Here is a 27,101-nt window from a genome sequence, read left to right as displayed (position 1 = left end):
GTGTTTAAGACTCTGCTTTCAGTGTAGGGGGCAAGTGTTTGATCCCTGATAGGGAACTAAGATGCTACATGTGTGGCCCGAGCCAAAATGAAACAAAATAAAACAAAAAGCATCCTAAATGTCCAACAGATGAATGGATAAACAAAATGTGCTACTTTACTAGCAGTGCTAACTATTACTAGCAGTACAAGAAATGAACCACTGATACATGTTACAAGGTGATGAACTTTGAAAACATTGTGTTGAGTGAAGGAAGCTACAAAAGATGAAAAGGTTGCAGTGTTTGATTCCATTTATATGAAATGTCCAGAACAGACAAATCGGTAGAGACAAAAAAAAAAAAAAGATTAGTAATTGCTGGGGGTGGGTGGAAGGGAGAGTGGACTGTTGATGGGGACGGGGTCTCCTTTTGGGGTGATGGAAATGTTTCGGAACTAGGTTAGAAGTGGTGGTTCCATAGTGCTGTGAATGCCAGTGATTTGCTCACTTTAAAATGGTTCATTTTATATCATGTGGATTTCACCTCAATTAAAAGATGAAGAGGGAAGTAAGACAGGGGAAAGGAGGCAGCTTATAGAGAAAGTTTCTCTCTTGGGCAGCTGGAGTCCTGCTGGAGAACCTTAGTAACACATGTAGAACCACATATCGGTCACTGCACCAGAAAGAAAGAGCTGGAGCTCATCAGTCATTGGTTAAGGCTCATCAGCAAAGCTCATCAGTCATTGGTTGAGACTCATCAGCAATACTCATCAGTCACTGGTAGAGAGCTCCTTTCAGAAGGGAGGAAAGGAGGGAGTTTGTTTTAATTTTATAACACTCTGGCCAGCTGTGCACTGGCAGAGAAGTCAGGAAGGATGCTCTGCAAAGTCAAGGCTGAGGGCATATGGAGAGGCCAGCTGGGTGGAGCTACTCCACCTTGGGGGAGGAAGCGTCCTTGGCGCCTGAAACTTACATGTATTAATGTGCCAGGCATATCATGCTTGGCTCCACAGGTCATCGTGTGTATGGCACACCCACAGCCGGAGGGTGGTTCCCACCTTCACTGACCCCCATCCCATGTGTCCCCCCAGGATGCTGCCCATCACAGAGCAACTGCTGCACCTCCTGGGGTTGGAGAAGACGGCGTTCCGTTTGTATGCTGTGTCCGGGCTCCTTCTCACCCTGCTCTGCTTCCTCTTCCGTCTGCTGCTGCAGTTCCTGAGGCTCTGCTGGGGTTTCTATATCACCTGCCGCCGACTACGCTGCTTCCCTCAGCCACCCCGGCGCAACTGGCTGCTGGGCCACCTGGGCATGGTGGGTGTGGCTGGGCAGGTGGGCCGGGCGGGGCAGGGCAGGTACGGGTATTCAGTAAGGATGATGGCCCTGCTGGCTTCCCTTATCCCCTCATAAATCTGGTTGGAGCCATGAACAGACCCATTTTACAGGATCTGAGTAAGACTGAGGTTCAGAGAGGGCAAGCAGTTTACCCAAGGTCACACAGCTTTGATGAGGCAGAGCTAAAGTTCTCTCTATAATTCCAAGCTATTGCTATAGCAACAGGCACCAGTGCTTATGAAATCCCAGGGTGGGAGAGTGGGAGGTATCCTTGTATATTTCATTGCTTCACCTGTCCCCCAGTGTAGTTTCACAAACTGTCTCATTCTCTTTAATGCTGTGGTCCCAGGTGAGGATTTCAGCCCTTTTCTTTCATTTCTTTTCTTATTTCACATATGTATTCCAAGTATTAGTTCAGGCACTTTATAAATATTAACTCATTTAGTTCTCTTGACAATCATAGAAGGTAGGTCCAGCAACTATCTCCTTTTTTTTTTCTTCTGGAGAATACTGTGACACAGAGAGGTTAAGTAGCTGGCTCTAGGCCACACAGCTCATAAGTGGCAGAGTCTGGGTTCAAACCCATGCTGTCTGGTCCCAGCACTCCTGATCTTAGCTCTCTACCCTTGCCCCTCTGGCCTCTGGATGAGAAAGGCTGGACTTTTCTAAATGGGCTTCAGAGGTTGTAAGAGAGAAATTCAGACTCCTGAGGGTGCCGAGACTGTGGGGGCCCCAGAGTCCAGCCGCTATTTTCCTGCTGGACTCACCTGGTTCCCCTTCCAGCTCTAAATGAAGCTGAGGGACAGTTGTGGAGATCTTCCCAGTTAAAGTCTTATGCTGAACTTGGAGGACTTTGGGGAGGCAGTTTGGGGTGGTGGTCATCAGCATGGACTTGCCTATCTTGATCATGAGCTGCCTGTGTGACCTTGAGAAGCTTCTTCACCTCCCTGTACTTCATCTGCATTATGGAAATAAGATCATTCCTGATAACCTCGTGAGAGTGTTCCAATGATTCTTGAAGTTGTGTCTGTGGCATGCTTGGTGCTGGGCCTGCTACACAGAGGTGGATGTCTGTGCTTCACTCCTGGATCCTGCAGAGACTGAAAGGAGCAAGTGATTCTAGATGTATTTTAGATACTGCTTGGAGTGAGTGTCTCAGAAGAAGGAAGGAGGAAACACATGTCCGTTGAATAGTGCAAAATACATTCATTTTACTTAGTTTTGGGAATTATCTTCCTGGAGGCAGCACTCACCAAGTTTTTTCTGTTTGTGCCTGAATCATCTCCCTCTCTTCCATTCTCCAAGCCCTGCTCAAGCCTCCTTCCTCCTCTTCTGCTGTTCCATGGTCTAGCCTCCTTTCTGTGCTCCTGCCTTCATTCTCACCCCTCTGGTTCATCCCTCATCCAGGCTCCAGAAAGGTTCCTGAATCCCACGATGTTCCTTCCCTGCTCACACACCCTCCAAGGCTCCCCACTGCTGTCCTGAGAAACTCCTGACTCTTCAGCTGGAGTTCAAGCCCCTTTAGACTCCAACCCTCACCCTCCTCACCTATTCCACTGTCTCCCTCTAGTCTCATAGAATGACTTCCTGCTCCATGAACAAGCTCTGACTTTCCACCTCCGTGACCTTTGCCAAAACTGCCCTCTGCTCAGAGTATCTTTTCCTGTCAGACGAACTTCTACTCATTTGTCATGCCCCATATCCAGCCTTACTCCAGGAAGCCCCCTGGCATGATTGTGGTCCTGAAAGTGGTGGCCAGGCCCTTCTGCCATGGGTAGTAGGCCAGGGGCAGCTCTGAAGTTCAACCTTGACCCCATGGGCCCGTCCTGGGGCCGAGAGATCTGGATGATGCCATAATCTCCCTTGGGTGTGGACAGGCCCAGGACTGAACTTGATCCAGAAGGAGAGGCAGAAACCAGAGAAGAGTCATGCATTCATTCATTCTACAATTGTTGGACCCTGCCATTCACCAGGCACTGGGTTAGGTCTTTTGTATTTGAGCTCTCCCAGTTCTCATAGCTTATGAAATAGGGATGGACCTGCCCTATATTTTGGATTTGATTTTGGGGACTCAAAGAGGTTAAGTGACTTGCCCAAGGTCACACAGCTGCTGAGGATGGGTTTGAGCTCAGATCCACCTGATATTGAGCCTGAAGAGCTCTGCCTCATAGAGCATGTTGGTTAAAACAGGTGGTTTGGAGCTTAGGGGGGCTGGGTTCAAATCCTGGCTTCACCACTGTGGCAGGTGATGCCATTGTCTGTTCACATCCTCTCTGCCCATTTCTGGCTGCAAGGGGCTGACTTGCCTGTGTTCTAGGGCTTTCTCAAGCAGCTGTAACCCACTCTGCCTGGGTGGATTGTTAGCTTGTGAATGAATGCCCCAGGATAGCCCTCAGTCGGTGACTAAGGGAGCTGGTATAAAAACACCCCTGCCCCCTCACCCTCAAATGGGTTGACCCTGAGATGGATGTCCCCCTAGAGGTCCCCAGTGGGAATGAGTCCCAGTTGCCCATGGGGATAATTCCCTTGACAACACTTTACTGGCTGCCTTTTCTGTCTATCTCACTTCCCCTCTCCTCACCCATGTTTTGGGGGATTACCCTCCTAAATAAACTGCTTGCCCTAGAACCCTTGTCTTGGGTTCTGCTTCTAGGGGCGCCCAAACAAAGACAGTCCCTTACTCACCTGTAATTTAACACAAGTCATTTGACCCTACTGAGTAAAGTAAAATGGGAAAAATAGTAGAAACTACGTCCTAGGGTTTTTGTGTGGGTGGGTTGAACATATGAATATATGAAAAATGCCCATGGCAGTGCCCAACATTGCAAGCATGTGTATGTGTTAGAACAATACCAGTAATATTTTATTACAAACAGAAATACTCGATAAATGCCAGTCATTATCATTATTGTGTTTACTGTTACTGGTTTTATTTCTTGAGCACCAGCTGTGTGTCAAGCCCTGTGCCAGCACTGTTTCATGTTGCTGTTTCATAAAACATCTCAGTTGTCCTCAGAAGGGGAGTTGATTTTCACCCCCAGTTTTCAGATGAGGGAATGGAGGCTCATTGAGGTGCAGCTGACTGCCTATAGTCACACAGCCCTTCCTGGCTTCTTCTGAGGGCAGAGGAAGTGGTAGGAAACCAGGGGGAAACCAAGGCTGGGTACCTTCTCACTACCTTTCTCTACCACCTCCTGCAGTATCTCCCAAATGAGAGAGGCCTCCAAGATGAGAAGAAGGTGTTGGACAACATGCACCATGTGATCCTTGTGTGGCTGGGACCTGTCCTGCCACTAGTGGTTCTGGTACACCCTGACTACATCAAGCCCCTGGTGGGTGCCTCAGGTAGGTGGGCTGGGCCTCTGATTGATGAGTAAACCCTCAACCCCCAGAGCTTACCTGGGTTTCTAGGCAGGTGGGCTATCCAGAGGAAAGGCCATTTGAGGAGGGCTTTGAAGTATGAATAGGAGTTTACCACAGCTGACTCAGCAATACAGATAATGAGAACAGCAAGGGAAAAGAGGTGACAATATCTAAAAGTCCCAGGAGCTATGACAGGATGTTCACTTCTCAAAGTCAGAGCAAACATGTTCAGATAGGCAGTTGTTTGCCCAAGCTTTTGTTAAATGGGTGTTGCTTAATTTTAAGCCATGGCACTCCCATCACTTGGGTTCTGACACTCCCACTGTGGCTATCCAAATCTGCAGCCTGTTCTGTCAACCTAGGCTGACTGGTGGAGAGGGAAAAGTAGAAAGATTGCCTCTCCCTTCTGCATTCCACATCTATCCCAAGGTGTAGGATCCCCAAGTGCTCCTGGGGAGCTCTTGCTCAGTCTTCATCATGCAGCTGAGGTCTCCTGGAAACCTCCCTTGATTCCCCACACATACCATAGCTCTTTCCTCTGAACTCTTCCATTCCTACTTCTAACCGTTTAGGGCTGAATTATCTGTGTCCAGCACTATATCTTCCTCATAAGTGAGTCCCTAGGCCCTCAGGGTGGCCTCACATGTACCTGGGCATCTCCAGTGGCATCAGGGGATGTCTGAGAGAGGAGGGATGGGGAATAAAGAGCTCCAGGAATTTTAGGACCATGGCTTCAGCTTTGGCCTCTGCAAACACACTTCTGCAGCCCACCTTCAAGGTGGCCCCCTGGAGCCCTGAAGGAGAAAGGGGCTGTCATTGTTCTCTTCTCAGCTCTGCCCTTCTCCTGCCTCAGTGTCTCCCATTGTTGCATGTGTAAGGGAATGTGCTCAGTCGCTCAGTTGTGTCTGACTCTTTGCAACTCCATGGACTGTAGCCCACCAGGGTCTTCTGTCCATGGGGTTTCCCAGGCAAGAATACTGGAGTGGGTTGCCATTTCCTCTTCCGGGGGATCAAACCCACATGTCCTGCATTGGCAGGTGGATTATTTACCACTGTGCCACCTGAGAAGCCTCTTGTAGGGGAATAAGCATCCCCAAAGAACAAAGAGGGAAACTCAGAACCTGGGGTGGGGGTGGGGTGACACTTCCAAAAGATGGACACCAAGTTGTGGAAAAGAGGCCTGGACTAGGACTTGGGTGGGTTGGGTTTGAATCCAGGCTGGAGCACGTTTGTTCTGTGTGACCCAGTGATTTATTTAGCTTCTCAGGGCTTCAGCTTCTGATCTATTAAATGGGGCAGCTGTGAAGGCTCACTAAGATAGTGTTGGGTAGGTGCTAAATAAGGCTTTCTTCTCTTCTGCCTTTAAAAATTTTATTTTAATTGGAGGATAATTGCTGTACAATATTGTGTTGGTTTCTGCCATAAATCAACATGAATGTGAGTTTTAAATCTTTTTTTTTTCCCTTTCTTTCCCACTCCTCCTCTCCTCTCCATCACCTTAGAGCATCTGTTTCCTGAATGTCATCCTGCATGATTGTGAGACCCCCCTGCAAGTAGACCAGGAAGTAGAGCCCCTGTCATAAGCTTAGCACTTTACGGGACTTTCCCAGAGGTCCAGTGGTTAAGACTCCACCTTCCGATGCAGGGGGCGTGGTTTCAATCCCTAGTCAGGGAACTAAGGTTCCACCTGCAGTGGAGAGCAGCCAAAAAGAAACAAACAAAGGAAAAATTAAGCTTAGCACTTCAGTTGATGCTCAGGCCTCTTCCTTTCCTCTCCCTTCTCCCCTTTCAGGACTGGCAGGAAATCCATTGCCTCCCCAACAGGAGGAGCCAGATGGGAGACTGCAGCGCAGGCAGGGTGGGGCTGTGAGTCAGGAGAAGCAGCCTGGAGTCAGGTCTCCTGGCCGCAGGGTGTCCAGGCCCCTCTGTGCCTGCCTATCTCATATTAGACAGGCCTGGCCCCAAGTCTTAGATTCCAACATCTAGGGACCACATCTGGGGGAGGGTGTGGTGGAGAGGGGCTTGCTCTTCTGGGCTTAAACCCGCACAGCTGATGGACTCTGGGAAAGGCATGGCTCCTCCTTGAACCTCTGTTTCTTTATCTTCCAAGGGATGTTTGCAACAGAGAGAGAAGGTAGGTAAAATGCTTTCTAGAATGACAAAGCAGGATATATAGCCATATAATTGCAGCTTTGTTTTTATATACTCATTTTTAAAATTGAGCTGAAATCACATGCTGTATAATTACTTAATTTAAAGTGGAAGGTATTTAATGTGTTCACAGTGTTGTGCAACCGTCCTCCCTCCCTAGTTTCAAAACCTTTTCATCACCCCATAAAACACCCCACAGCCATGAAGTTGTCATTTCTCATTCCTTTCTCTTTTTGACCACTGGTAAATACTTTCTGTCCCCATGGACTTTCTTTTCTGGATATATCCTAAGAAAGGAGTTATACAACATGTGGTCTTTCGCAACTGACTTCTTTTATGCCGAATAATGTTTTTGAGGTTCAGCCACACTGTAGCAATGACCAAGACTTCATTCCTTTTTTAAGGCTGAGTAATATTTCATTTATGGATATATGGATATATCACATTTGTTTATCCATTCTTCTGCTGATAAACATTTGGGTTGTTTCTGCCTTTTGACTGTTATGAATAAGGGTGCTATGAACATGTGTGTATAAGTTTTGGACCTATGTTTTCATTTCTCTTGCGCAGATACCTAGTTGTAGAAGTGTGGGGTCATATGGGGCTTCCCAAGTGGCTCAGTGGAGAATCCACCTGCCAGTGCAGGAGACACAAGAGACCTGAGTTTAATCCCTGGGTCAGGAAGATCCCCTGGAGAAGGAAGTGGCAACCCATTCCAGTATTCTTGCCTGGAAATCCCATGGACAGAGGGGCCTGGGGAGTTACAGATCGTGGGGTCACAAAGAGTCAGACACAACTAAGCACACATGTACGGTTATGGGAATTCTATGTTTAACTTTTCAGGGAGCCACCAAACTGTTTCCCATGGTTTCCCTATTAGGGTCCTCCTCTGAGCTGGGGACTGAAATTTTTCATCTCACAAATGAGATACCACTGAGCAATAATTATAATCACAGTAGTATCCTAGGTGGCTCAGTGGTAAAGAATGCACCTGCCAATGCAGGAGACACGGGTTCAAATCCTGGATCAGGAAGATTCCCTGAGGGAGGAAATGGCAACCCACTCCAGTATTCTTGCCTGGGAAATCTCATGGACAGAGGAGCCTGGCGGGCTATGTCCATGAAGTTGCAAAGAGTCGGACATAACTGAGCAACTGAGCACACACACACAGTAAAAATAGCTGCACATGCTAAGTCGCTTCAGTCGTGTCCGACTCCTTAAGACCCCATAGACTGTAGCCCACCAGACTCCTCTGTCTGTGGGATTTCCCAGGCAAGAATACTGGAGTGGGTTGCCATTTCCTTCTCCATGAAAAGTAGCCAACAGTTGGTTAATTCACTTATATGCAGAAATAGTTAATGAGCACCTACTGAGTGCCAGGAGCATGAATTCACTGAGTTTTGTAGGGTTGCCATGAGGCAGGCAGGACTGCTCTATTTTCTTGCCCAAGTTTACACATCCAGTCAGTGGTAGGCCTGGGATTTGAACCTGGCCATCCCAGAGGCTGAAGTTTCAACCACAGTAATATGCAGCTTCCTACTGGGCGCCTTGGGGGAGCTTTTCTTATATGACCTCCTCCAGGGTCAATGTTATCATCTCCTTGTTACTGGAGGGAAAAGTGATGGGAGAGGCAGACTGGACACAGCCCCTCTGGCATCAAGTGGTCAGGGTTGGATGTGAGGAAGGATCTGAGGATGGCAGAGCAAGGGTTCAGGGGGGAGAAGGTCTGGAGAAGGTTTCCTGGAGGAGGCATCAGTGAAAGTGGGCTTTGAAGGATGCATAGGAGTTTGCCTGATGAGAGGTCCCAGATAGAGGGTCCCAAGTACAAAAGTGCAGATGTGTGAAAGTGTCAGGGAAACTCAGGTGACTTGGGGTGTCTGGAGTGAAGATGATGTGTGGGGAGAAGTAGGAAATGAGACAGGAGCTGGACTCAGAGGACCAGTGTACAAAGTGAAGGAGTTTGTGTTTTATGCTGGGGGTGTTAGGAAGCCATGGGAGGTGTTTGAGCCAGACAGCCATTATACAGGTTCATGTGTCAGAAAGAGCCCTAAAGGGTCTAGCCTGGAGTCCAGAGCCCAGAGAGGAGAGACTAGACTCCCTTCTCCCCCTCCAAAGCTGCCTCTTCCCAGAAGTCTGCCTTGACTTCTTTCAGCCCTTTCTCTGAGCCTCCCTCTGCTCTTGGCATACATTCTACCTGCTTGCTAATTACACAGCATGCCTCTGCTTCCCTTTTCTACCACACCCAGAGCTCCACCAGGCAGGGTGTGGAGCTGAGCCATCTCTGGGTCCTCAGCATTGCTCATCATGGGTTGGGCACAAAAGGGTGGTGGAAGTGGTGTGTTGAATGGGAGAATGAGTGGACAGATGGTTGTGCATACAATTGGCCAATTCCTAGGGAGTGTGTGTGTAGGTGGCTGAGTAATATCTCAGGTAAAAGTGACATCACTTGAGTTTCAGGTACTTCCTTCCTGCACCCTGCCCATTCTGTCCCAATTCTATTCAGCACATAGAAAGGGAATTCACTCACTTCATCCACCCATCCATCCACCCATCCATCCACCCATCCATCCAATGATCCATTCACCCACCCATCCATCCACCCATCCATCCACCCATCCATCCACCCATCCATCCAATGATCCATCCATTCATCCATCCAACCATTGATAGTTTACATTCATTCATCCTTTGATTGGCTAATTCATTCATACAATAAAAATTTATTTAGCACCAATATATTCAGTTCAGTTCAGTCGCTCAGTCATGTCCGACTCTTTGCGACCCCATGAATTGCAGCACGTCAGGCCTCTCTGTCCATCACCAACTCCCGGAGTCTACCCAAACACATGACCATCGAGTCGGTTATGCCATCCAACCATCTCATCCTCTGTCGTCCCCTTCTCCTCCCGCCCCCAATCCTACCCAGCATTAGGGTCTTTTCCAATGAGTCAACCCTTTGCATGAGGTGGCTGAAGTACTGGAGTTTCAGCTTCAACATCAGACCTTCCAATGAACACCCAGGATTGATCTCTTTTAGGATGGACTGATTGGATCTCCTTGCAGTCCAAGGGACTCTCAAGAGTCTTCTCCAACACTACAGTTCAAAAGCATCAATTCTTCGGTGCTCAGCTTTCTTCACCGTCCAACTCTCACATCCATACATGACCATGGGAAAAACCATAGCCTTGACTAGACAGACTTTTGTTGGCAAAGTAATGTCTCTGCTTTTAAATATGCTATCTAGGTTGGCCATAACCTTCCTTCCAAGGAGTAAGCGTCTTTTAATTTCATGGCTGCAATCACCATCAGCAGTGATTTTGGAGCCCCCAAAAATAAAGTCTGACACTGTTTCCACTGTTTCCCCATCTATTTCCCATGGAGTGATGGGACCAGATGCCATGATCTTAGTTTTCTGAACGTTGAGCTTTAAGCCAACTTTTTCACTCTCCTCTTTCACCTTCATCAAGAGGCTCTTTAGTTCTTCTTCACTTTCTGCCATAAGGGTGGTGTCATCCTCATATCTGAGGTTATTGATATTTCTCCTGGCAATCTTGATTCCAGCTTGTGTTTCTTCCAGCCCAGCATTTCTCATGATGTACTCTGCATATAAGTTAAATAAGCAGGGTGACAATATACAGCCTTGACATACTCCTTTTCCTATTTGGTACCAGTCTGTTGTTCCATGTCCAGTTCTAACTGTTGCTTCCTGACCTGCATACAGGTTTCTCAAGAGACAGGTCAGATGGTCTGGTATTCCCATCTCTTTCAGAATTTTCCACAGTTTATTGTGATCCACACAGTCAAAGGCTTTGGCATAGTCAATAAAGCAGAAATAGATGTTTTTCTGGAACTCTCTTGCTTTTTTGATGATCCAGCGGATATTGGCAGTTTGATCTCTGGTTCCTCTGCCTTTTCTAAACCAGCTTGAACATCTGGAAGTTCACGGTTCACGTATTGCTGAAGCCTGGCTTGGAGAATTTTGAGCATTACTTTACTAGAACGTGAGATGAGTGCAATTGTGCGGTAGTTTGAGCATTCTTTGGCATTGCCTTTCTTCGGGATTGGAACGAAGACTGACCTCTTCCAGTCCTGTGGCCACTGCTGAGTTTTCCAAATTTGCTGGCATATCGAGTGCAGCACTTTCACAGCATCACCTTTGAGGATTTGAAATAGCTCAACTGGAATTCCATCACCTCCACTAGCTTTGTTCATAGTGATGCTTTCTAAGGCCCACTTGACTTCACATTCCAGGATGTCTGGCTCTAGGTGAGTGATCACACCATCGTGATTATCTGGGTCATGAAGATCTTTTTTGTACAGTTCTTCTGTGTATTCTTGCCACCTCTTCTTAATATCTTCTGCTTCTGTTAGGTCCATACCATTTCTGTCCTTTATCGAGCCTATCTTTGCATGAAATGTTCCTTTGGTATCTCTAATTTTCTTGAAGAGATCTCTAGTCTTTCCCAATCTGTTGTTTTCCTCTATTTCCTTGCACTGATCCCTGAGGAAGGCTTTCTTATCTCTCCTTGCTATTCTTTGGAACTCTGCATTCAGATGGGAATATCTTTTCTTTTCTCCTTTGCTTTTCACTTCTCTTCTCTTCCCAGCTATCTGTAAGGCCTCCTCAGACAGCCATTTTGCTTTTTTGCATTTCTTTTCCATGGGGATTTTCTTGATCCCTGTCTCCTGTACAATGTCACGAACCTCTGTCCATAGTTCATCAGGCACTCTGTCTATCAGGTCTAGTCCCTTAAATCTATTTGTTACTTCCACTGTATACTCATAAGGGATTTGATCTAGGTCATACCTGAATGGTCTAGTGGTTTCCCCTACTTTCTTCAATTTAAGTCTGAATTTGGCAATAAGCAGTTCATGATCCGAGCCACAGTCTGCTCCCGGTCTTGTTTTTGCTGACTGTATAGAGCTTCTCCATCTTTGGCTGCAAAGAATATAATCAATCTGATTTCGGTGTTGACCATCTGGTGATGTCCACGTGTAGAGTCTTCTCTTGTGTTGTTGGAATAGGGTGTTTGCTATTACCAGTGTGTTCTCGTGACAAAACTCTATTAGCCTTTGCCCTGCTTCATTCTGTACTCCAAGGCCAAACTTGCCTGTTATGCCAGGTGTTTCTTGACTTCCTACTTTTGCATTCCAGTCCCCTATAATATAATAATAAATCACCAATATATTAGTGATCAACAAGGTCCCTCCTCTCAAGGAACTTGTAACTGATAGATACAATCCAGAGTGACTGATGGGAGAGGGAATGGCATCCAAGTGGAGAATGGAAGAATGAGGAAAGAGTTTTTGAGGCAGAGAGGGTGCCTAGTGGAAAGACTCAGAACTGAGAGAGAACATAGCTTTTCAAGAAGCTGAGAAAAGTTCTGTGATGTTAGCAAGTTGAGTGCATGTGGGGCGAGGGATGGTTGAGGTGGAGGGTAGAGGTATTCTGAGAGTGGTGTAGACTGGGGTAGGTCATTCAGAGCTTTGAAAATGGGCTGAGCACCTGTGTTTGAGACTGATGGGTGTGTGGGCAGGAAGGGACATGGTCAGATCTAGAGTCAGATAAGATCCTCCTGGATCTAGGGTGCAGGACAGACTGGAAAGGGAGAGGCTGGAGGCTGGGAGCACAGGAGGTATAATTTAGATGGCCTGAGTTGGCAGAAAAGAAGGGGTGAATTAGGGGAAGAAAACCATTCTGGAGAGAGTGCACAGTCTGGGCAAAGGTTTGGAAGTGAGGGGCAGCATGTGGGGTTATTTGGCATTTGCCAAAAGATGAAAGGAAGAGGAATATGGCAGCCAGATGGGGCCAGGCTTTCAGTACTAGCCTGAGCTTGAAATGTTTTACAAGGGCAATAGGGAGCCATGGGTGGTGTGTGAGCAGGGGAGGTTCATGTTCAGATCAGGGTGTTATAAGAATCTCCCTGGGGCAGATGTGGAAGATTGGACTGGAGGGGTGAGGTGGGAGGTGAGAGCCCAGAGTGGAGGCCCAAAGAGGTCATAAGCAGAGGTCAAGGGTCAGAGCCTTGTTTTGAGGCATCGTCATCTCTTCTCTCCCCACAGCTGCTGTTGCCCCCAAGGATGACCTTTTCTATGGCTTCCTGAAACCTTGGCTGGGTGAGCTCGGGACTGGGTAGGCTGGAGCTGGGTCTTCAGGGAAGAGGGGGCGGGGCGTGAGGTTTCTTGGAGAAGTCCTTAACCTCGATCTCCTGGGCATAGGTGATGGGCTGCTGCTCAGCAGAGGTGACAAGTGGAGCCGGCACCGCCGCCTGCTGACGCCTGCCTTCCACTTTGACATCCTGAAGCCCTACATGAAGATCTTCAACCAGTGCACTAATACCATGCATGTGAGTCCCAAGGTTTCTTGGGAAGAGGATATCTGGAAGTGGGGCTGGTCCAGACTCCAGCTTGTGGGCAAGTCATGCGATGTCAGGAAGCCTTACTTCCTTTTTTTTTTTTTTAAAAAAAAACACAAACTATTTACTTATTTTTGGCTATGCTGGGTCTTCATTGTTGCGTGGGCTTTTCTCTGGTTGTAGAGAGCAGGGGCTGTTCTCTAGTTGTGGTGTGTGGGCTCCTCCTTTTGGGGGCTTCTCCTGTTTTTGAGGACGGGTTCTGTGGGCTTCAATAATTGTGCCATGTGGGCTCAGTAGTTCAGTGTCCAGTCTCTAGAGCACAGGCTCAATAGTTGTGGTGCACAGGCTTCGTTTCTCTGAGGCATGTGGGATCTTCCTGGGCCAGACATTGAACCCACATCTCCTGCATCAGCAGGCAGATTCTTTACCACTGAACCACCGGGGAAGCCCTCACTTCCTTTATCTATGAAGTGGGCTTGTAGTGAGCTTGCAACTGGGTTATCAGCCTGGCTGAAAGTCTGTGGTCTCCATGCCCATTTGTCACGTGTCTTTGTCTTCCAGGCTAAATGGTGGCGCCTGGCAGAGGGCTCAGAGGTCTCCCTTGACATGTTTGAGCATGTCAGCCTCATGACCCTGGACAGTCTTCAGAAATGTGTCTTCAGCTACAACAGCAACTGCCAGGAGTGAGTATGGCCTCACTAGGGAATGTAGAGCCAGCTGCTGCAGGGGCAAGGTGATGAGAGGAGAAAGAAAGCTCTTAGCTGTTAGGCACGCCTGGGCTGCTGGTGCTCTGCCACTGACAGGCTGTGTGGTTCTGGGAAACTGACTTCACCTCTCTGAGCCTGCTTCCTTATCCCTAAAATGCACATCTCCATCTGGTCCCCATAGTCATTGTAGGGGGATTAAATGAGATAATGAGTCAATGGCTCGGCACACAGTAGATACTCAGGGAGTGCTAAGTTTAATTCATTCTTCCAAGAAAAGTATGTGGTCTTTGGAAAGCGTCCCTCCCCACACTTTTGAGCCTCAGGTTTTTGTTTGTAGAATAAGAATGACAGTCCCTGACCTGAGAGATGCTTGAAGGTTAAAATGATGTAGCACTGCCCTGGCACACAGTAGATGATGAGTGGGTATTTGTTGAGTGATTAAGTAAAATAACTATTGCCTTGGTTCATACATTCATTCATCAAATGTTTGTTTTGCACCTACTACGTGCCTGGCACTATGCTAGCTATGGGGGACATGGTGGTGAGCACTAAGTCTCAGTTCCTTGGAGCTTCTAGTCTAAGTGGGGATATCAGGAATAAGGGACATAATGACTGTCAAGTTTATAACACATAGTAGGTCCTCAACAACAAGCTGCTGACTCTGTTACTCTGGGCCTTGTACTGGTATTGTTTTGGTTGGGTAAGGTGGAGACGGCCTTCATAATTAATTCATTAATTGATCCAAAAAATATTTATTGAGTGCCTGCTATGTCCCAGCTCTAGAGTAGAACACAGTGGTCAACAACACAGACAAGGAACTTACATTTTAGTGGGAAGAGGGGCAGTAACCATGAACAAATAAACAAGAAAACGGCAGTTGGTGATAAATGCATAAAAACAACAAGCACACTTAAGAACTAAGGACAGCTCTTGGCAGCTCTGCCCCTTGCAATTTAGTTTTTCTTTTTTTCAAAATAACAACTCTACCGAGATGTAGTTGACATACCATACAATTCACCCATTTAAATTATACAACCAATGGCTTTTAGTCTATTCACAGAATTGTGCACCCATCACCATAATTGATTTTAGAATATTTTCACTGAGGAGAAACCCTGTGTCATTCATTCATCCCCCACTTCACACTTGCCCTCCAGATCTAGGCAATTACTGATCTTCCTTATGTCTCTGTAGATTTTTCTTTTATGGAAATTTCATGTAGATTTCCACAAAATTCACGTAGACACAGAATTTCATGTCTGGTTTCTTTCAGTCAATATATTGTTTCCAGATTCACCCATGTTGTAGTTGAATTATCAATAATTAATTTTAAAAATCATTGAATAACATTCCACTTACTATATAATGTGGTTCAGTGGTAAAGAATCTGTCTTCAGTGCAGGAAATACAGGAGATGTAAGTTCGATTCCTGGGTCAGGAAGATCCTCTGGAGAAGGAAATGGCGACCCACTCTAATATTCTTGCCCGGGAAATCCCATGGACAGAGAAGCCTGGCGGGGTGTAGTCCATGGGGTTGCAAAGAGTCAGACACGACTGAGGAGTTAAATGGCAGTACCATATAATACCACGTTTTGCTTATCCAAGCATCTATTGAAAGACATTAGGGTTATTTCCATTTTTGAGCTATTATGAACAATGCTGCTATAAATATTTGTGTACAAGTTTCTGTGTGAACATTTTAAATTCTCTTGGGTACATACCTAATCATAGAATTACTGGTCTTTATGATAATTCTTTGTTTGATCTTTTTTGGAAATGCCTAACTTTTTCCAAAAATTGGTTGCAGCATTTTACATTCCTACCAGCAGTATGTGAGGGCTCCAATCTCTCTACACCCTCAGCAACACTTGTTATTATCTATCTTTTTGATTATTGCCATCCTAGTTGGGGTTAAATGGTATTTCATTGTAGTTTTTATTTGCATTTCCCTAATGGATAATGGTTAATTTCCCTTATGGTTAGATAGCATGACCAACTCAATGGACATGAATTTGAGCAAACTCCAGGAGACAGGAAAGCCTGGCGTGTTGCAGTCCATAGGGTCGCAAAGAGTCAGACACAACTTATCAACTGAAAACAACAATAATGGCTAATACTATTAAGCATCTTTTCATGTGCTTATGGGCCAGGAGTAATGTCTTTTCATATTCCCTGCCCATTTTAAAGTTGGGTTATTTGTCTTTTTTATTACTGAGTTTTTATTTATTTATTTGGCTGTGCCAGGCCTTAGTTGCAGCACACAGGATCTTTGGTCTTCGGTGTGGCATGCAAAACCTTTCAGTCGTGACATGTAAACTCTTTGTTATGGCATGTGGGATCTAGTTCCCCAACCAGAAATCAAACCTGAGCCTCCTGCAATGGGAGGGCAGAGTCTTAGCCATGGGACCACAGGGAAGTCTTTATTATTGACTTTTAAGAGTGCTTTGAATATTTTAGATACAAGCTCCTCATCAGATACATGATTTGCAAATATTTTCTCCCACACTGTGGATTGTAGTCATTTAATTTTAGTGATACTTCATTTATATGGAAGTCCTCATCTCTCTTTGGGCCTGTTTTAAAATGTACCTAGAATTTAGTTTTATTCAGGTTTTGGTGAGGACTACAGATGAGGATGCAACTGCCATTGAAAAGATAGTTTGTTACCATTTCCAAAATGGGGTAGGGGGTGTGCCACAAGACTCAAGGCTACCTGGAGAAGCAGCAGGAGAGAGCATGGCGGAAACATTTTCAGGGGGTCTTCTATGGGAAGGAATGGGAAAGGCAGGGTATGCAGGCTTAGGACTGGGTAGGTTTTTTTTTTAAGTTTTTTAAAAAGTTTGTTTATAGGGGAGATGAGTCTTTGATGTGGGCTCTTGGTTACTGCGTGTGGGGTTTCTCTAGCTGCTGTGAGCAGAAGCTGCTCTGTAGTTGCTGTGGTGTGTGGGCTTCTCATTGAGGTGGGTTTTCTTGTGACAGTGGGTTTTCTTGTTGCAGCTCGCAGGCTCTAGACAGCAGGCTTCAGTAGGTGTGGCACATGCCCTTAGTTGCCCTGAGGCATGTAGGATCTTAGTTCCTGGACCAGGGATCCAACCTGTGTCCTCTGCATTGGCAGGCAAATTCTTAACCACTGAACCACCAGGGAAGTCCTAGGGTTGGCTAGTTTGAATAATTTCAGCTGGCTCTGGGGCAGAGAGGTGCCCCAAGTTATCCAGTGAATGGCCCTGGGATAATTAAGGTAGGGGTATAGTGGCTCAGCCCAATGATGTTTGGAGTATGGACTCTGGATTGGTTGGTTTGCAAAAGAAAGACATGCTCCTGGGTGAGTCATTTGCTGCCTCTAGGAAATAGCTAGTCCTGGGAGGGGTGGTATCTGTCCAGTCAGTGAGGCTCCAGATGGAAGAACATCCAGAATACAAGGAAATGGACTTTCCTGGTGGTCCAGAGGTTAAGAGTCCATCTGCCAATGCAGGGGTGCAATCTCTGGTCTGGAAATTAATACCCCACGTGCCTTGGAGCAACAAAGCCTCTGTGCTACAACTACTGAGCCTGTGGGTCTAGAGCCTGTTCTCTGCAACAAGAGAAGCCACTACAGTGAGAAGCCTATGCATTTCAGTGAAGAGGAGCTCCCTGCTTGCCACAACTAGAGAAAGTCTGCAGGCAGCACTTAAGACCTAGTACAGTCAAAACAAACAAACAAGGAAATAAGAAAATAGAGTTAATTCAGGGCTGCTCTTTGTCACCTGGGAGCTTCTCAGGTGACTCAGTGGTAAAGAACCTGCCTGCCAATGCAGGAGACATGGGTTCAATCCCTGAGTTGGGAAGATCCCCCAGAGAAGGAAATGGCAACCCACTCCAGTATTCTTGCCTGGAGAATCCCATGGACAGAGGAGCCCGTGGGGTCACAAAAAGTCAGACACAACTTAGCAACTAAACAACAACAACAACTCTGTCACCTGCCCATTGAGAGAGGAAGCTTGTCTTAGGGCCTATGTTCATGTCCTTTTTTCTCCCTGGCAGGAAGATGAGCGATTACATCTCCGCCATCATTGAACTGAGTGCCCTGGTGGTCCGGCGCCAGTATCGCCTGCATCACTACCTCGATTTCATCTACTACCGCACAGCTGATGGACGGCGCTTCCGGCAGGCCTGTGACACTGTGCATGGTTTCACCACAGAGGTCATCCAGGAGCGGCGGCGGGCGCTACGCCAACAGGGGGCTGAGGCCTGGGTTAAGGCCAAGCAGGGCAAGACCTTGGACTTCATTGATGTGCTTCTCCTGGCCAAGGTGAGACAGGACCCTGGAGGGTGGAGTCCTGCCTGGAACAGCTTCCTCATGAGTTGCCACAACTGTGGAAAATCCAAACTAAGGTGGATCTCGGGTGGCATTAGTGGTAAAACATCTGCCTACAGTGCAGGAGATGCAAGAGATGCAGGATCGATTCCTGAGTCAGGAAGATCCCCTGGAGAAGGAAATGGCACTCCAGTATTCTTGCCTAGGACATCCCATGGACAGAGGAGCCTGGTGGGCTATGGTTCATGGGGTCGCAAAGAGTTGGGCATGACTGAGCCCACACACATACAATGTGGATCTAGAATGCAAGCAGATGTAGAACACGTGAGACTGTATTCGTTTGCTAGATCTGCAATGGGGCTTCCCAGGTGGTGCAGAGGTAAAGAATCTGCCTGCCAATGCAGGAGACGCAAGAGATGTGGGTTTGATCCCTGGGTTGGGAAGATCCCTTGGAGAAGGGAATAGCTACTTTCTCCAGTATTCTTGCCTGGAAAATTACATGGACAGAGGAGGCTGGTGGGCTACAGTCCATAGGGTTGCAAAGAGTCGGACACGACTGAGCAACTGAGCACAGATTTGCCATAAAAAAAGCACCACGACACTGGGTGGTTTATTTATTTACTTACAGTATTTAAAATTTTATTTTTTTTTTTGGCTGGTCTTTGTTGCTGTGTGTGGGCTTTCTCTAGTTGTGGTAAGTAGGGGCTACTCTTCATTGCCATACACAGGCTTCTCTTGCTGCAGAGCATGGGCTGTATGTGGGAGGGCTTCAGTAGTTGCAGCACGTGGGCTCAATAGTTTTGGCGCATGGGCTTAGCTGATCCAGAGCACGTGGGATCTTCGAGGAACAGGGATTGAATCGTCCCCTGAATCGGCAGTGAGGTTCGTATCCAATGGACCACCAGGGAAGTCCCAACACTGGGAGGTTAAATGGCAGAAACCAGTCTTCTCAGTCTGGAGGTTAGACCTCTGAGATCACAGTGATGGCAGGGTTGGTTTCTTCTGAGGCCTCTCTCCTTGGCTTGTAGCTGGCTGTCTTCAACTGTGTCTTCACGCGGTCTCTCCTCTGTATGTGTCTGTCCTCATCTCCTCTTCTTATAAGGACATCAGTCACACTGGATTAAGGCCCACACTAATGACCTCATTGTAAGTTAATTACCTCTGCAAAAGCCTTATCTCCAAATAAGGTCACATTTTGGGGTTAGGATTTTAACTTATGGGTCTGGAGTAGGGGTGGGGAGGGACACAATTCGGCCCACGGCACTAACAAAGACCTTGAAGAAATGTGACACTTGCAGAGATAGGTGGTCACCTGTTTGTGATGCTTCTGTGGAGTTTCTGAGCAGCACCTGGTTTTGGATTCTGACGGTCCTGGATGCTAGTTCTAGCTCTACCACTTCATGGATATTTGACCTTAGTCTTCCCTCTGAGCCTCAGTTTCCTCATTTACAACATGACTATCATTAGATCTGATCATGAGATTTTTGTCAGGCCTCTGGCAGGATGCTTGGTGATAGGAACTGCCGAAGAAATGCAAACTCTCTTCTTCCTCTCATCTTTGGCTCTCTTTCCCTCTTTTCATCTTTCTTGGACAAGTTGCATACCTCTGTCTGCTTGGGCTTCCCTGGAGGTCAGATGGTAAAGAAGCTGCCTGCAATGCAGAAGACCTGGGTTTGATCCCTGGGTCAGGAAGATACCCTGGAGAAGGGAATGGCAACCCACTCCAGTATTTTTGCTTGGAGAATTCCATGGACAGAGCAGCCTGGCAGACTACAGTCCATGGGGTGGCAAAGAGTCAAGACACGACAGAGTGACTAACACACACACACACCTGCCTGGAATCCTTTCCCCTGCAGCTTGGCTTAAGAGAAAGAGGTGGGTGTCTTTAAAAAGTTATATTCATTTACTTACTTATTTATTTGGCTGTGCTGGGTCTTAGTTGTAGCATGTGAGATCTTTTTAAAATTTTTATTTATTTATTTTTGGCTCTGCTGGGTCTTTGTTGCTACTCCGGCTTTCTCGAGTTGCAGCAACTGGGGGTTACTCTTCGTTTTGGTGTGTAGGCTTCTCACTGTGGAGTCATCTCTTGTTGCAGAGTATGGGCTCTAGGCATGTGGGCTCAGTAGTTGTGGTACATGGGCTGAGTTGCTCCCTGGCATGTGGGATCTTCTGGGACTGGGGATTGAACCCATGACATCTGCATTGGCAGGCATATTCTTAACCACTGGGCCACCAGGGAAGTCCTGAAGAGGGTGTCTTAACTTTGGAAGAACTCCTAGGTTGTGGCGGGTGAGACAAAATGAGCTGAGCAGTCTATTGCCCATTCCAGGATGAAGATGGAAAGGAACTCTCAGACGAGGACATCCGAGCTGAGGCAGACACCTTCATGTTTGAGGGTGAGGATGTGGGGTGAGGATATGGAAGGATGGGAAAGGGCCCCATTGTCTGAGGACAGCGTCTCTGCTACCTTCAGGCAGCCTCCATTTAGGCTCCTCATCTGCCTGCAGGTCACGACACAACATCTAGTGGGCTGTCATGGGTACTGTTCAACTTGGCCAAGTATCCAGAGTACCAGGAGAAGTGCCGAGAAGAGATCCAGGAAGTCATGAAAGGCCGGGAGCTGGAGGAACTGGAGTGGTCAGTCTTGGGTCCTAGGGATGTTGGGGGCAGGTTGAGTTTAGAACCTTGAGTATTAATCTCTCTACCACTTACTGTCTAACTAACCTTAGACAAGTCACTTAAACTTCTTGAATTTAAGTTTCTTCAACTGTAAAACGGGGATGACAGTAATGCATAGGCGTTCTTCATAATGCGGGAATTCTTAGTTGGGAGTGTTTTAGTCAGCAATGGTTGCAATAATGCTGTGTAACAAACAGTTCCTAAGCTCAGTGGTTTGCAGCATGCATTTATTTATTGCTCTTGTATGCACATATTTTTTGCTCTCATCTACATAATTCTCTTATTACTGCTGAGCTTCACTGAGTTGAATAGGTTTGTTTCCAAGCTGAGGTTTGAATTCAGATCTGTCCTATATGTCTTCTCATTCTCCTTGGACCAGCAGCCATACTGGACATGGTCCTCTCAAGGAAGACTCCAGAAGCACAAAGAATCACACAATTAAAAACCTCACACAATTAAAAATGTATTGTAACATTCTATTAGCTAAAGCATATCACCAGGCCAATCCCAACATGAGTGGGGTGGGACATATACTCCATCCACCCAAGCCGAAGGTACTCAGAATCACATGGCAAAGGGCATGGTGCATAATTCCAATGTAGTGGGGAAGTGTAAGAAACAGGAATAATAATCCAGTTTACTTCAGATGTGTGCTGTGTGGAGCTGATTCTGCAATGCAAAGAAAACACAGCATTATGCAGCACCAAACAACTAGAAAGTTCCTTTTGGTTCATTATCAGTCATTTGGATTATGACCTCAGGGAGACACTTTCAGTTGATGCCATTTTACACCTTGCTAATCCTTGCTAATCTGCCTTGTTAAGGAAGGGAGAACATGCCTCAGGCTCTGAGAATTGGCAGGAGGTGGTATCTAGCCAGACTTCAATACCTCTCTTCTCTTTTCCCAGTGGTGTTTATATTTATGGATCTCTTTATACCTGGCATGCCATTTGCCCTTTGTGGTAGCAGCATGAAATTTCTTTGAAAGATAGCCTGTTAGTGTAAAGAAAACAATCTAAATCATGAACAGTTATAATTAATCTAATGTTGGGCCCTGAAGTCCGAAGGAAAAAAATATAGTATAAGGAGATGATGTGTGGGTTTATAAATACTGAAGTTGATCCATTCAGGCTGGTAAACTGCTGCTACTCCAGGTCGCTTTGTTTGTCCTGGCACATCCCCAGGGGTGCCCCCTGACCTCCACACAATTCATCAGTTAGAGAATTAATGTTGGGCTCAAAGACATCCAGCTAGCGCTGCTCTGATTGGTCAAGGGGTAGATATTTTATCTGTTGAGGATTAGAGGTGTGTGCAAGGCATAACTGCAAATGCCTGAAGTTGGGGGAAGTCTGAAATCCTGGACTGGTTTCCTGCAGTTGCTCCTACTAGCCTATGCACGTGTGTGTGTGTCTCTAGGGGAGGGGGTGGCACCATGGCCTGGCCTCTAGTCACCCACTGTTCCGCATTCCCCAGGGACGACCTGACCCAACTGCCCTTCACCACTATGTGCATCAAGGAGAGCCTCCGCCAGTTCCCACCTGTGACCCTGGTCTCCCGCCGCTGTACGGAGGACATCAAGCTCCCAGATGGACGCATCATCCCCAAAGGTGCCCCCTTTGTGTTCCCTGTTGCCTGCTTGCTCTATTGCCCACGGGGGTTTGGCCATGCCTGCCCCAGGTGCTTTATCCTTGTAGGCAATTTATAGCCTGTTGCTTCTGGGGGTGGTGAGGAGATCCAGTTGTGTGTGTGTATCAGGGAGATAGAGGTGGGTGGATCCAAGCAGAAAGGAAGGAGTAGGTATGATGGAGAGTGAGAGTGCAGGTAGAGAAGGATTGGCTTCATTCTGTTGCCAGATATCCCCTGGAAACCAGGTCCTGTCCTGGATGAGACTGGGCATCTAGTGAAGCCTCATCCCCAGGTTCAAGCCTTGAGTACCACCTAGTCTGGGGAAGATACAGCAGGGCACGGATATTCCCAGTGACATGGGGTAAGGGATGGGCTACAGGGAGGGACAGGGACTGCAGCAGCCCCAGATAAGAAGCGATGACTGTATCTGGCATGGAATGCAGGGAGGGCTGCCTGGAAGAGGGAACATGAGAGGTGAGCCTTGGGAAATGAAAGAGAGAACATGTTTATGGAGCAGAGCCTCAGGGTACAGATAGTGAAAGAACTTGAATGCACAGTTGAGGCACTTGAACTTGATCCTTGGGGTAGTAGGGAGCCATGAGAGGTATTTGAGCTGTGGAGGAGCAATGTCAGATGTGTGAGTGAGAAAGATCCCTGTGTGGCCAGGAAGACAGCTAGGAAGAAGGCTATGGGGACCTCTAATGGAGAAGCAAGGCAGTGGATGGTGAAGCAGAAGTTTTTAAGGAAGGATGGGCAGGAAAGGGTGGCAGATGGCTTGTGGGAATTGCGTGGCTCTGGAGAGAGCTGGGGGAGGGGTAGGTCTCCAGAGGAGGTCCTGGTTTCCCTCATTTCCACTGACCCCACTGACCCTCCCCCTCCCCACAGGAATCATCTGCTTGGTTAGCATCTATGGGACCCACTATAACCCTACAGTGTGGCCTGATTCCAAGGTGAGCTCCTGCCCCAATCCTTCCTTCTCTCATCTTCTTCCTCCTAAGACCTTGGTCAGCAAGGCCTCCCCTCTCCTCCTCCCCAGGGAGCCAGATGGTAGGGCTGAGTGCAGGGCTTGAGTACTAACCCCCCTCCCCATTTCCATTTATTTACCCATTCACTGTTAATTCATTATATCTACAAATATTTTCTTTTTTTTTTTTTTTTACTTTTTGACTGCACTGTGTGGCATGTGGACTCTTAGTTTCCTCATCAGGGATTGAACCCATGCTCCCTGCAGTGGAAGCATGGAGTCCTAACCACTGGACCGCCAGGGTTCAGTTCAGTTCAGTCACTCAGTTGTGTCTGACTCTTTGCGATCCCATGGGCTGCAGCACACCAGGCTTCCCTGTCCATCACCAGCTCCTGGAGCTTACTCAAACTCATGTCTATCAAGTCGGTGATGCCATCCAACCATCTCATCCTCTGTTGTCCCCTTCTCCTCCTGCCTTCAATCTTTCTCAGCATTGGGGTCTTTTCTAATGCATCAGCTCTTTGCATCAGGTGGCCAAAGTATTGGAGCTTCAGCATCAGTCCTTCCAATGAATATTCAGGATTGATTTCCTTTAGCAGTGACTGGTTGGGTCTCCTTGCAGTCCGAGGGACTCTCAAGAGTCTTCTCCAACACCACAGTTCAAAAGCATCAATTCTGCAGTGCTCAGCTTTCTTTATGGTCCAAGTCTTACATCCATACATGACTACCGGAAAAACCATAGCTTTGACTAGATGGATCTTTGTTGGCGAAGTAATGTCTCTGCTTTTTAACAGGCAGTCTAGGTTGGTCACAGCTTTTCTTCCAAGGAGCAAGCATCTTTTAATCTCAAGGCTGCAGTCACCATCTGCAGTGATTTTGGAGTCCAAGACTGCCAAGGAAACCCCAACAAATCTTTATTGAGCATCTACTGTGTATAGGGCACTGAGGGCAGAGGGAGATACTGTCTTTGCTCTCACAGAGCAGACAGTTTAGTGAGGAGGAAGAAAATAAGGAAATAAATAAGATCATTTTGAACTGTGATACATACACAAAGGAAACAAAAACTGACCTGGATTGGGGGAGAGCAGTTTAGCTCACATAGTGAGGAAAGTCCTTACCAAAGAATAGATGGTGACTGAAAATGTTCACACTTTAAAGTGTAAGGAGCAGGGAAAACTGTGTCTCATGTGGAGGAAACTGCCAGTGCGAAGGTCCTGTGGTGGAAATGGAAAGGAGGCAGGTGTGGCTGGACCTCTTGGTTCAGTTGGTTTGGCCCCCAGAGGCTGAGGGAGGTCACCACGCTGGGATGGCCAGAACCAGACCCCCTTCTACTTCACCCCCAATCTACTTCTGCCTAGGTGTACAACCCCTATCGCTTTGATCCGGACAACCCACAGCAGCGCTCCCCATTGGCTTACGTGCCCTTTTCTGCAGGACCCAGGTAACTTTTATTTCCCCCAATCCAAGTGAAGTGTAGGAGGAACATCGAGGCCAGTGGAAGGTCAGGGATGTGCCTGTTAGGAGTAGAAACCACTGGGGGTGTCCTGTCCACCAACCTGGTACACTTTTCGTGCCCTCAATACACCAGGAAGCCCCCAAATTGGACCCTACGATATCATCCAGGGTATCAGATATCTACTCTATCCCAAGCCCTGAATTCTGGGCTCATGTGCTCTTAATGGCTCTATGATGCCTTTAGCCCTGAATTCTGGGCTCATGTGCTCTTAATGGCTCTATGATGCCTTTGTCCGGGAGTTGAGGCTCCCAGTGTATGCTAGTCGTTCAGTCATGTCCAACTCTCTCCGACCCCATGCACTGTAGCGCGCCAGGCTCCTCTGTTCATGGGATTCTTCAGGCAAGAATACTGGAGTGGGTTGCTATGCTCTCCTCCAGGGGAACTTCCTAGCCCAGAGATCGAACCCAGGTCTCCCGCACTGCAGGCAGATTCTTTACCGTCTGAGCTACCCGGGAAACCCTGAGGCTCCAAGGGGGGTGGTCATTTCACCCCATCCCAGGGACCCCACTCACACAGCGGCTGAGCCTGAGGCCCCTGTCCTCCGTCCACCAGGAACTGCATCGGACAGAGCTTCGCCATGGCTGAGATGCGCGTGGCCGTAGCACTGACGCTACTGCGCTTCCGCCTGAGCGTGGACCGAACGCGCAAGGTGCGGCGGAAGCCCGAGCTCATTCTGCGCACGGAGAACGGCATCTGGCTCAAGGTGGAGCCGCTGCCTCCGCGGGCCTGAAGGTCGGCGCGCCCCTGCGGATCCCGGGGGCCCAAGCCCCGCCCAGAGAGGCCTAGGTCCCGCCCCGGAGGGCCCAGGCCCCGCCCCAAGAGCCTGAGGGCATAGACCACGCCCCCCGGAAGTCAGGCTCAGCTCCTGGAGGACGGGACTCCCCCGTTAAGCAGCCTGATGGTCAGGTCACATCCACTCAAGGCAAGGCTCCGCCTCTGGAACGTCTGGTCCCGCCCTTTGAGATCTAGATCCCGCCCCACTGAGTGCCAGTTTCCGCCCTCTTGTTTGAGGGATCAGGATTGGCCACGTTCCCTCGGGCTCAGGCCCCGCCCCAGCATCTCTCGGATTCCGATGTTCAGGCCCCGCCTACTGAACCTTCCGAGGACCAAGGATGGATACCTTAGGCCTCTAGGCTACAAGCCCAGTCTACCTCAGATCTCGGCTGGTGTTTAAATTGAAGACTTGAAAACTGGAGCCTGAGTTCAGAATCCTGAACTCGAACATCACCTTCTTGAGGCCCCCAGCTCACATGGATGAACTCCCGAGGCTGCATCCCAGGGCCCAGGATGTTTGTTGTTGACTTGTAAACCCAGACCCTCCCTCTCAAGCCCCGGATGTTTGTTGTCGACTTGTAAGCCCAGACTCTCCCTCTCAAGCCCCTTCCTTCTTCCCTTGCTCAAAACCCCTTTGGCGAGTGTCCTGAATTTTGTAGAATATAAGCAAAGGATGCAGACAGCTTCCATCACCCATTCCCTAGCCAGGTCCGATCCTTACACCTGGATTCCAGCAAGGAAATGAGGGGTCCTGGACAGCTGGGAAGTTGTGGGCTAGGAGGATGGGAAGCCATTTGTCTTCGGACATAAACTTGGGCTTTTTGGGACAGTTTGTGCATTTGTTTATTTCAACATGTACATGTGTGCCAAGTCTCTTCAGTGGTGTCCGACTCTTTGCGACCCTAGGGACTGTAGCCCGCCAGGCTCCTCTGTCCATGGGATTCTCCAGACAAGAATAACTGGAGTGGATTGGCATGCCCTCCTCCAGGGGATCAAAACCCTTTTGTCCCCTGCATTGGTAGATAGGTTCTTTACCATTAGTGCCACCTGGGAAGCCTCTTATTTCAACATACTGCTTAGTAAGTGTCCAATGGCACTGGGCTGGGAGCACAACACCAGGCAAATCCCTGCCCTCCGGAGGATGGGGGACATGTGTTGGACAAATAATTCCATGGGTAAATGTATTTATAACTTGTGACAAGTGCTGCAAAAGAGAGGCTTTGGTGCTGGGCAAGCATAGCAGGGGATGGAGGGTGGCTCAAGGAGAGCTACTGTGATGCTGAAGCTGGAGTAGAAGGTGAGTGTTGAAAAGGGAGTGAAGTGCATTCCAGGAAGCAGGAACAGCATCTGCAAATGT

At 47.8% G+C, this 27,101-nt stretch overlaps 1 protein-coding gene and 1 long non-coding RNA gene across 2 annotated transcripts; one reads left to right on the top strand and one right to left on the bottom strand.

Annotated features, from left to right (window-relative positions):
• Nucleotides 1-751: 751 nt before the first annotated feature.
• On the top strand, nucleotides 752-25,753 carry CYP4F22 (cytochrome P450 family 4 subfamily F member 22). Its single transcript, XM_081501175.1, has 12 exons — nucleotides 752-1,293; nucleotides 4,515-4,659; nucleotides 12,892-12,945; nucleotides 13,048-13,175; nucleotides 13,746-13,867; nucleotides 17,912-18,179; nucleotides 20,515-20,581; nucleotides 20,693-20,822; nucleotides 22,338-22,471; nucleotides 23,376-23,440; nucleotides 24,813-24,895; nucleotides 25,523-25,753. The coding sequence occupies exons 1-12, from the start codon at nucleotides 961-963 to the stop codon at nucleotides 25,698-25,700; spliced, it is 1,707 nt and encodes a 568-aa protein (XP_081357301.1). The 5' UTR covers nucleotides 752-960; the 3' UTR covers nucleotides 25,701-25,753.
• Nucleotides 23,628-25,750, bottom strand: LOC145510333 (uncharacterized). Its single transcript, XR_014056971.1, has 3 exons — nucleotides 25,483-25,750; nucleotides 24,573-24,668; nucleotides 23,628-24,426 (listed from the first exon to the last, which is right to left on the bottom strand). It is a non-coding gene; the product is annotated as an uncharacterized LOC145510333 (long non-coding RNA).
• Nucleotides 25,754-27,101: the final 1,348 nt, after the last annotated feature.

The sequence above is a fragment of the Giraffa tippelskirchi genome, chromosome 6 (assembly GCF_054371585.1).
Source record: "Giraffa tippelskirchi isolate mGirTip1 chromosome 6, T2T-mGirTip1v1.2.pri, whole genome shotgun sequence".
In the NCBI taxonomy this organism is placed as follows: domain Eukaryota; kingdom Metazoa; phylum Chordata; class Mammalia; order Artiodactyla; family Giraffidae; genus Giraffa; species Giraffa tippelskirchi.
Note: the sequence above shows the minus strand (reverse complement) of the source record. Positions and strands in the feature narration are given on the sequence as shown.

What these genes read in the sequence shown, in the direction of transcription:
- CYP4F22 (XM_081501175.1), top strand. Translation starts at nt 961, where the DNA reads ATGTGCCAGGCATATCATGCTTGGCTCCACAGGTCATCGTGTGTATGG. An exon ending in AGTGCACTAATACCATGCAT is followed by an intron (nt 13,176 to 13,745) that starts GTGAGTCCCAAG and finishes TTTGTCTTCCAG; the next exon opens with GCTAAATGGTGGCGCCTGGC. An exon ending in ATGTGCTTCTCCTGGCCAAG is followed by an intron (nt 18,180 to 20,514) that starts GTGAGACAGGAC and finishes TGCCCATTCCAG; the next exon opens with GATGAAGATGGAAAGGAACT.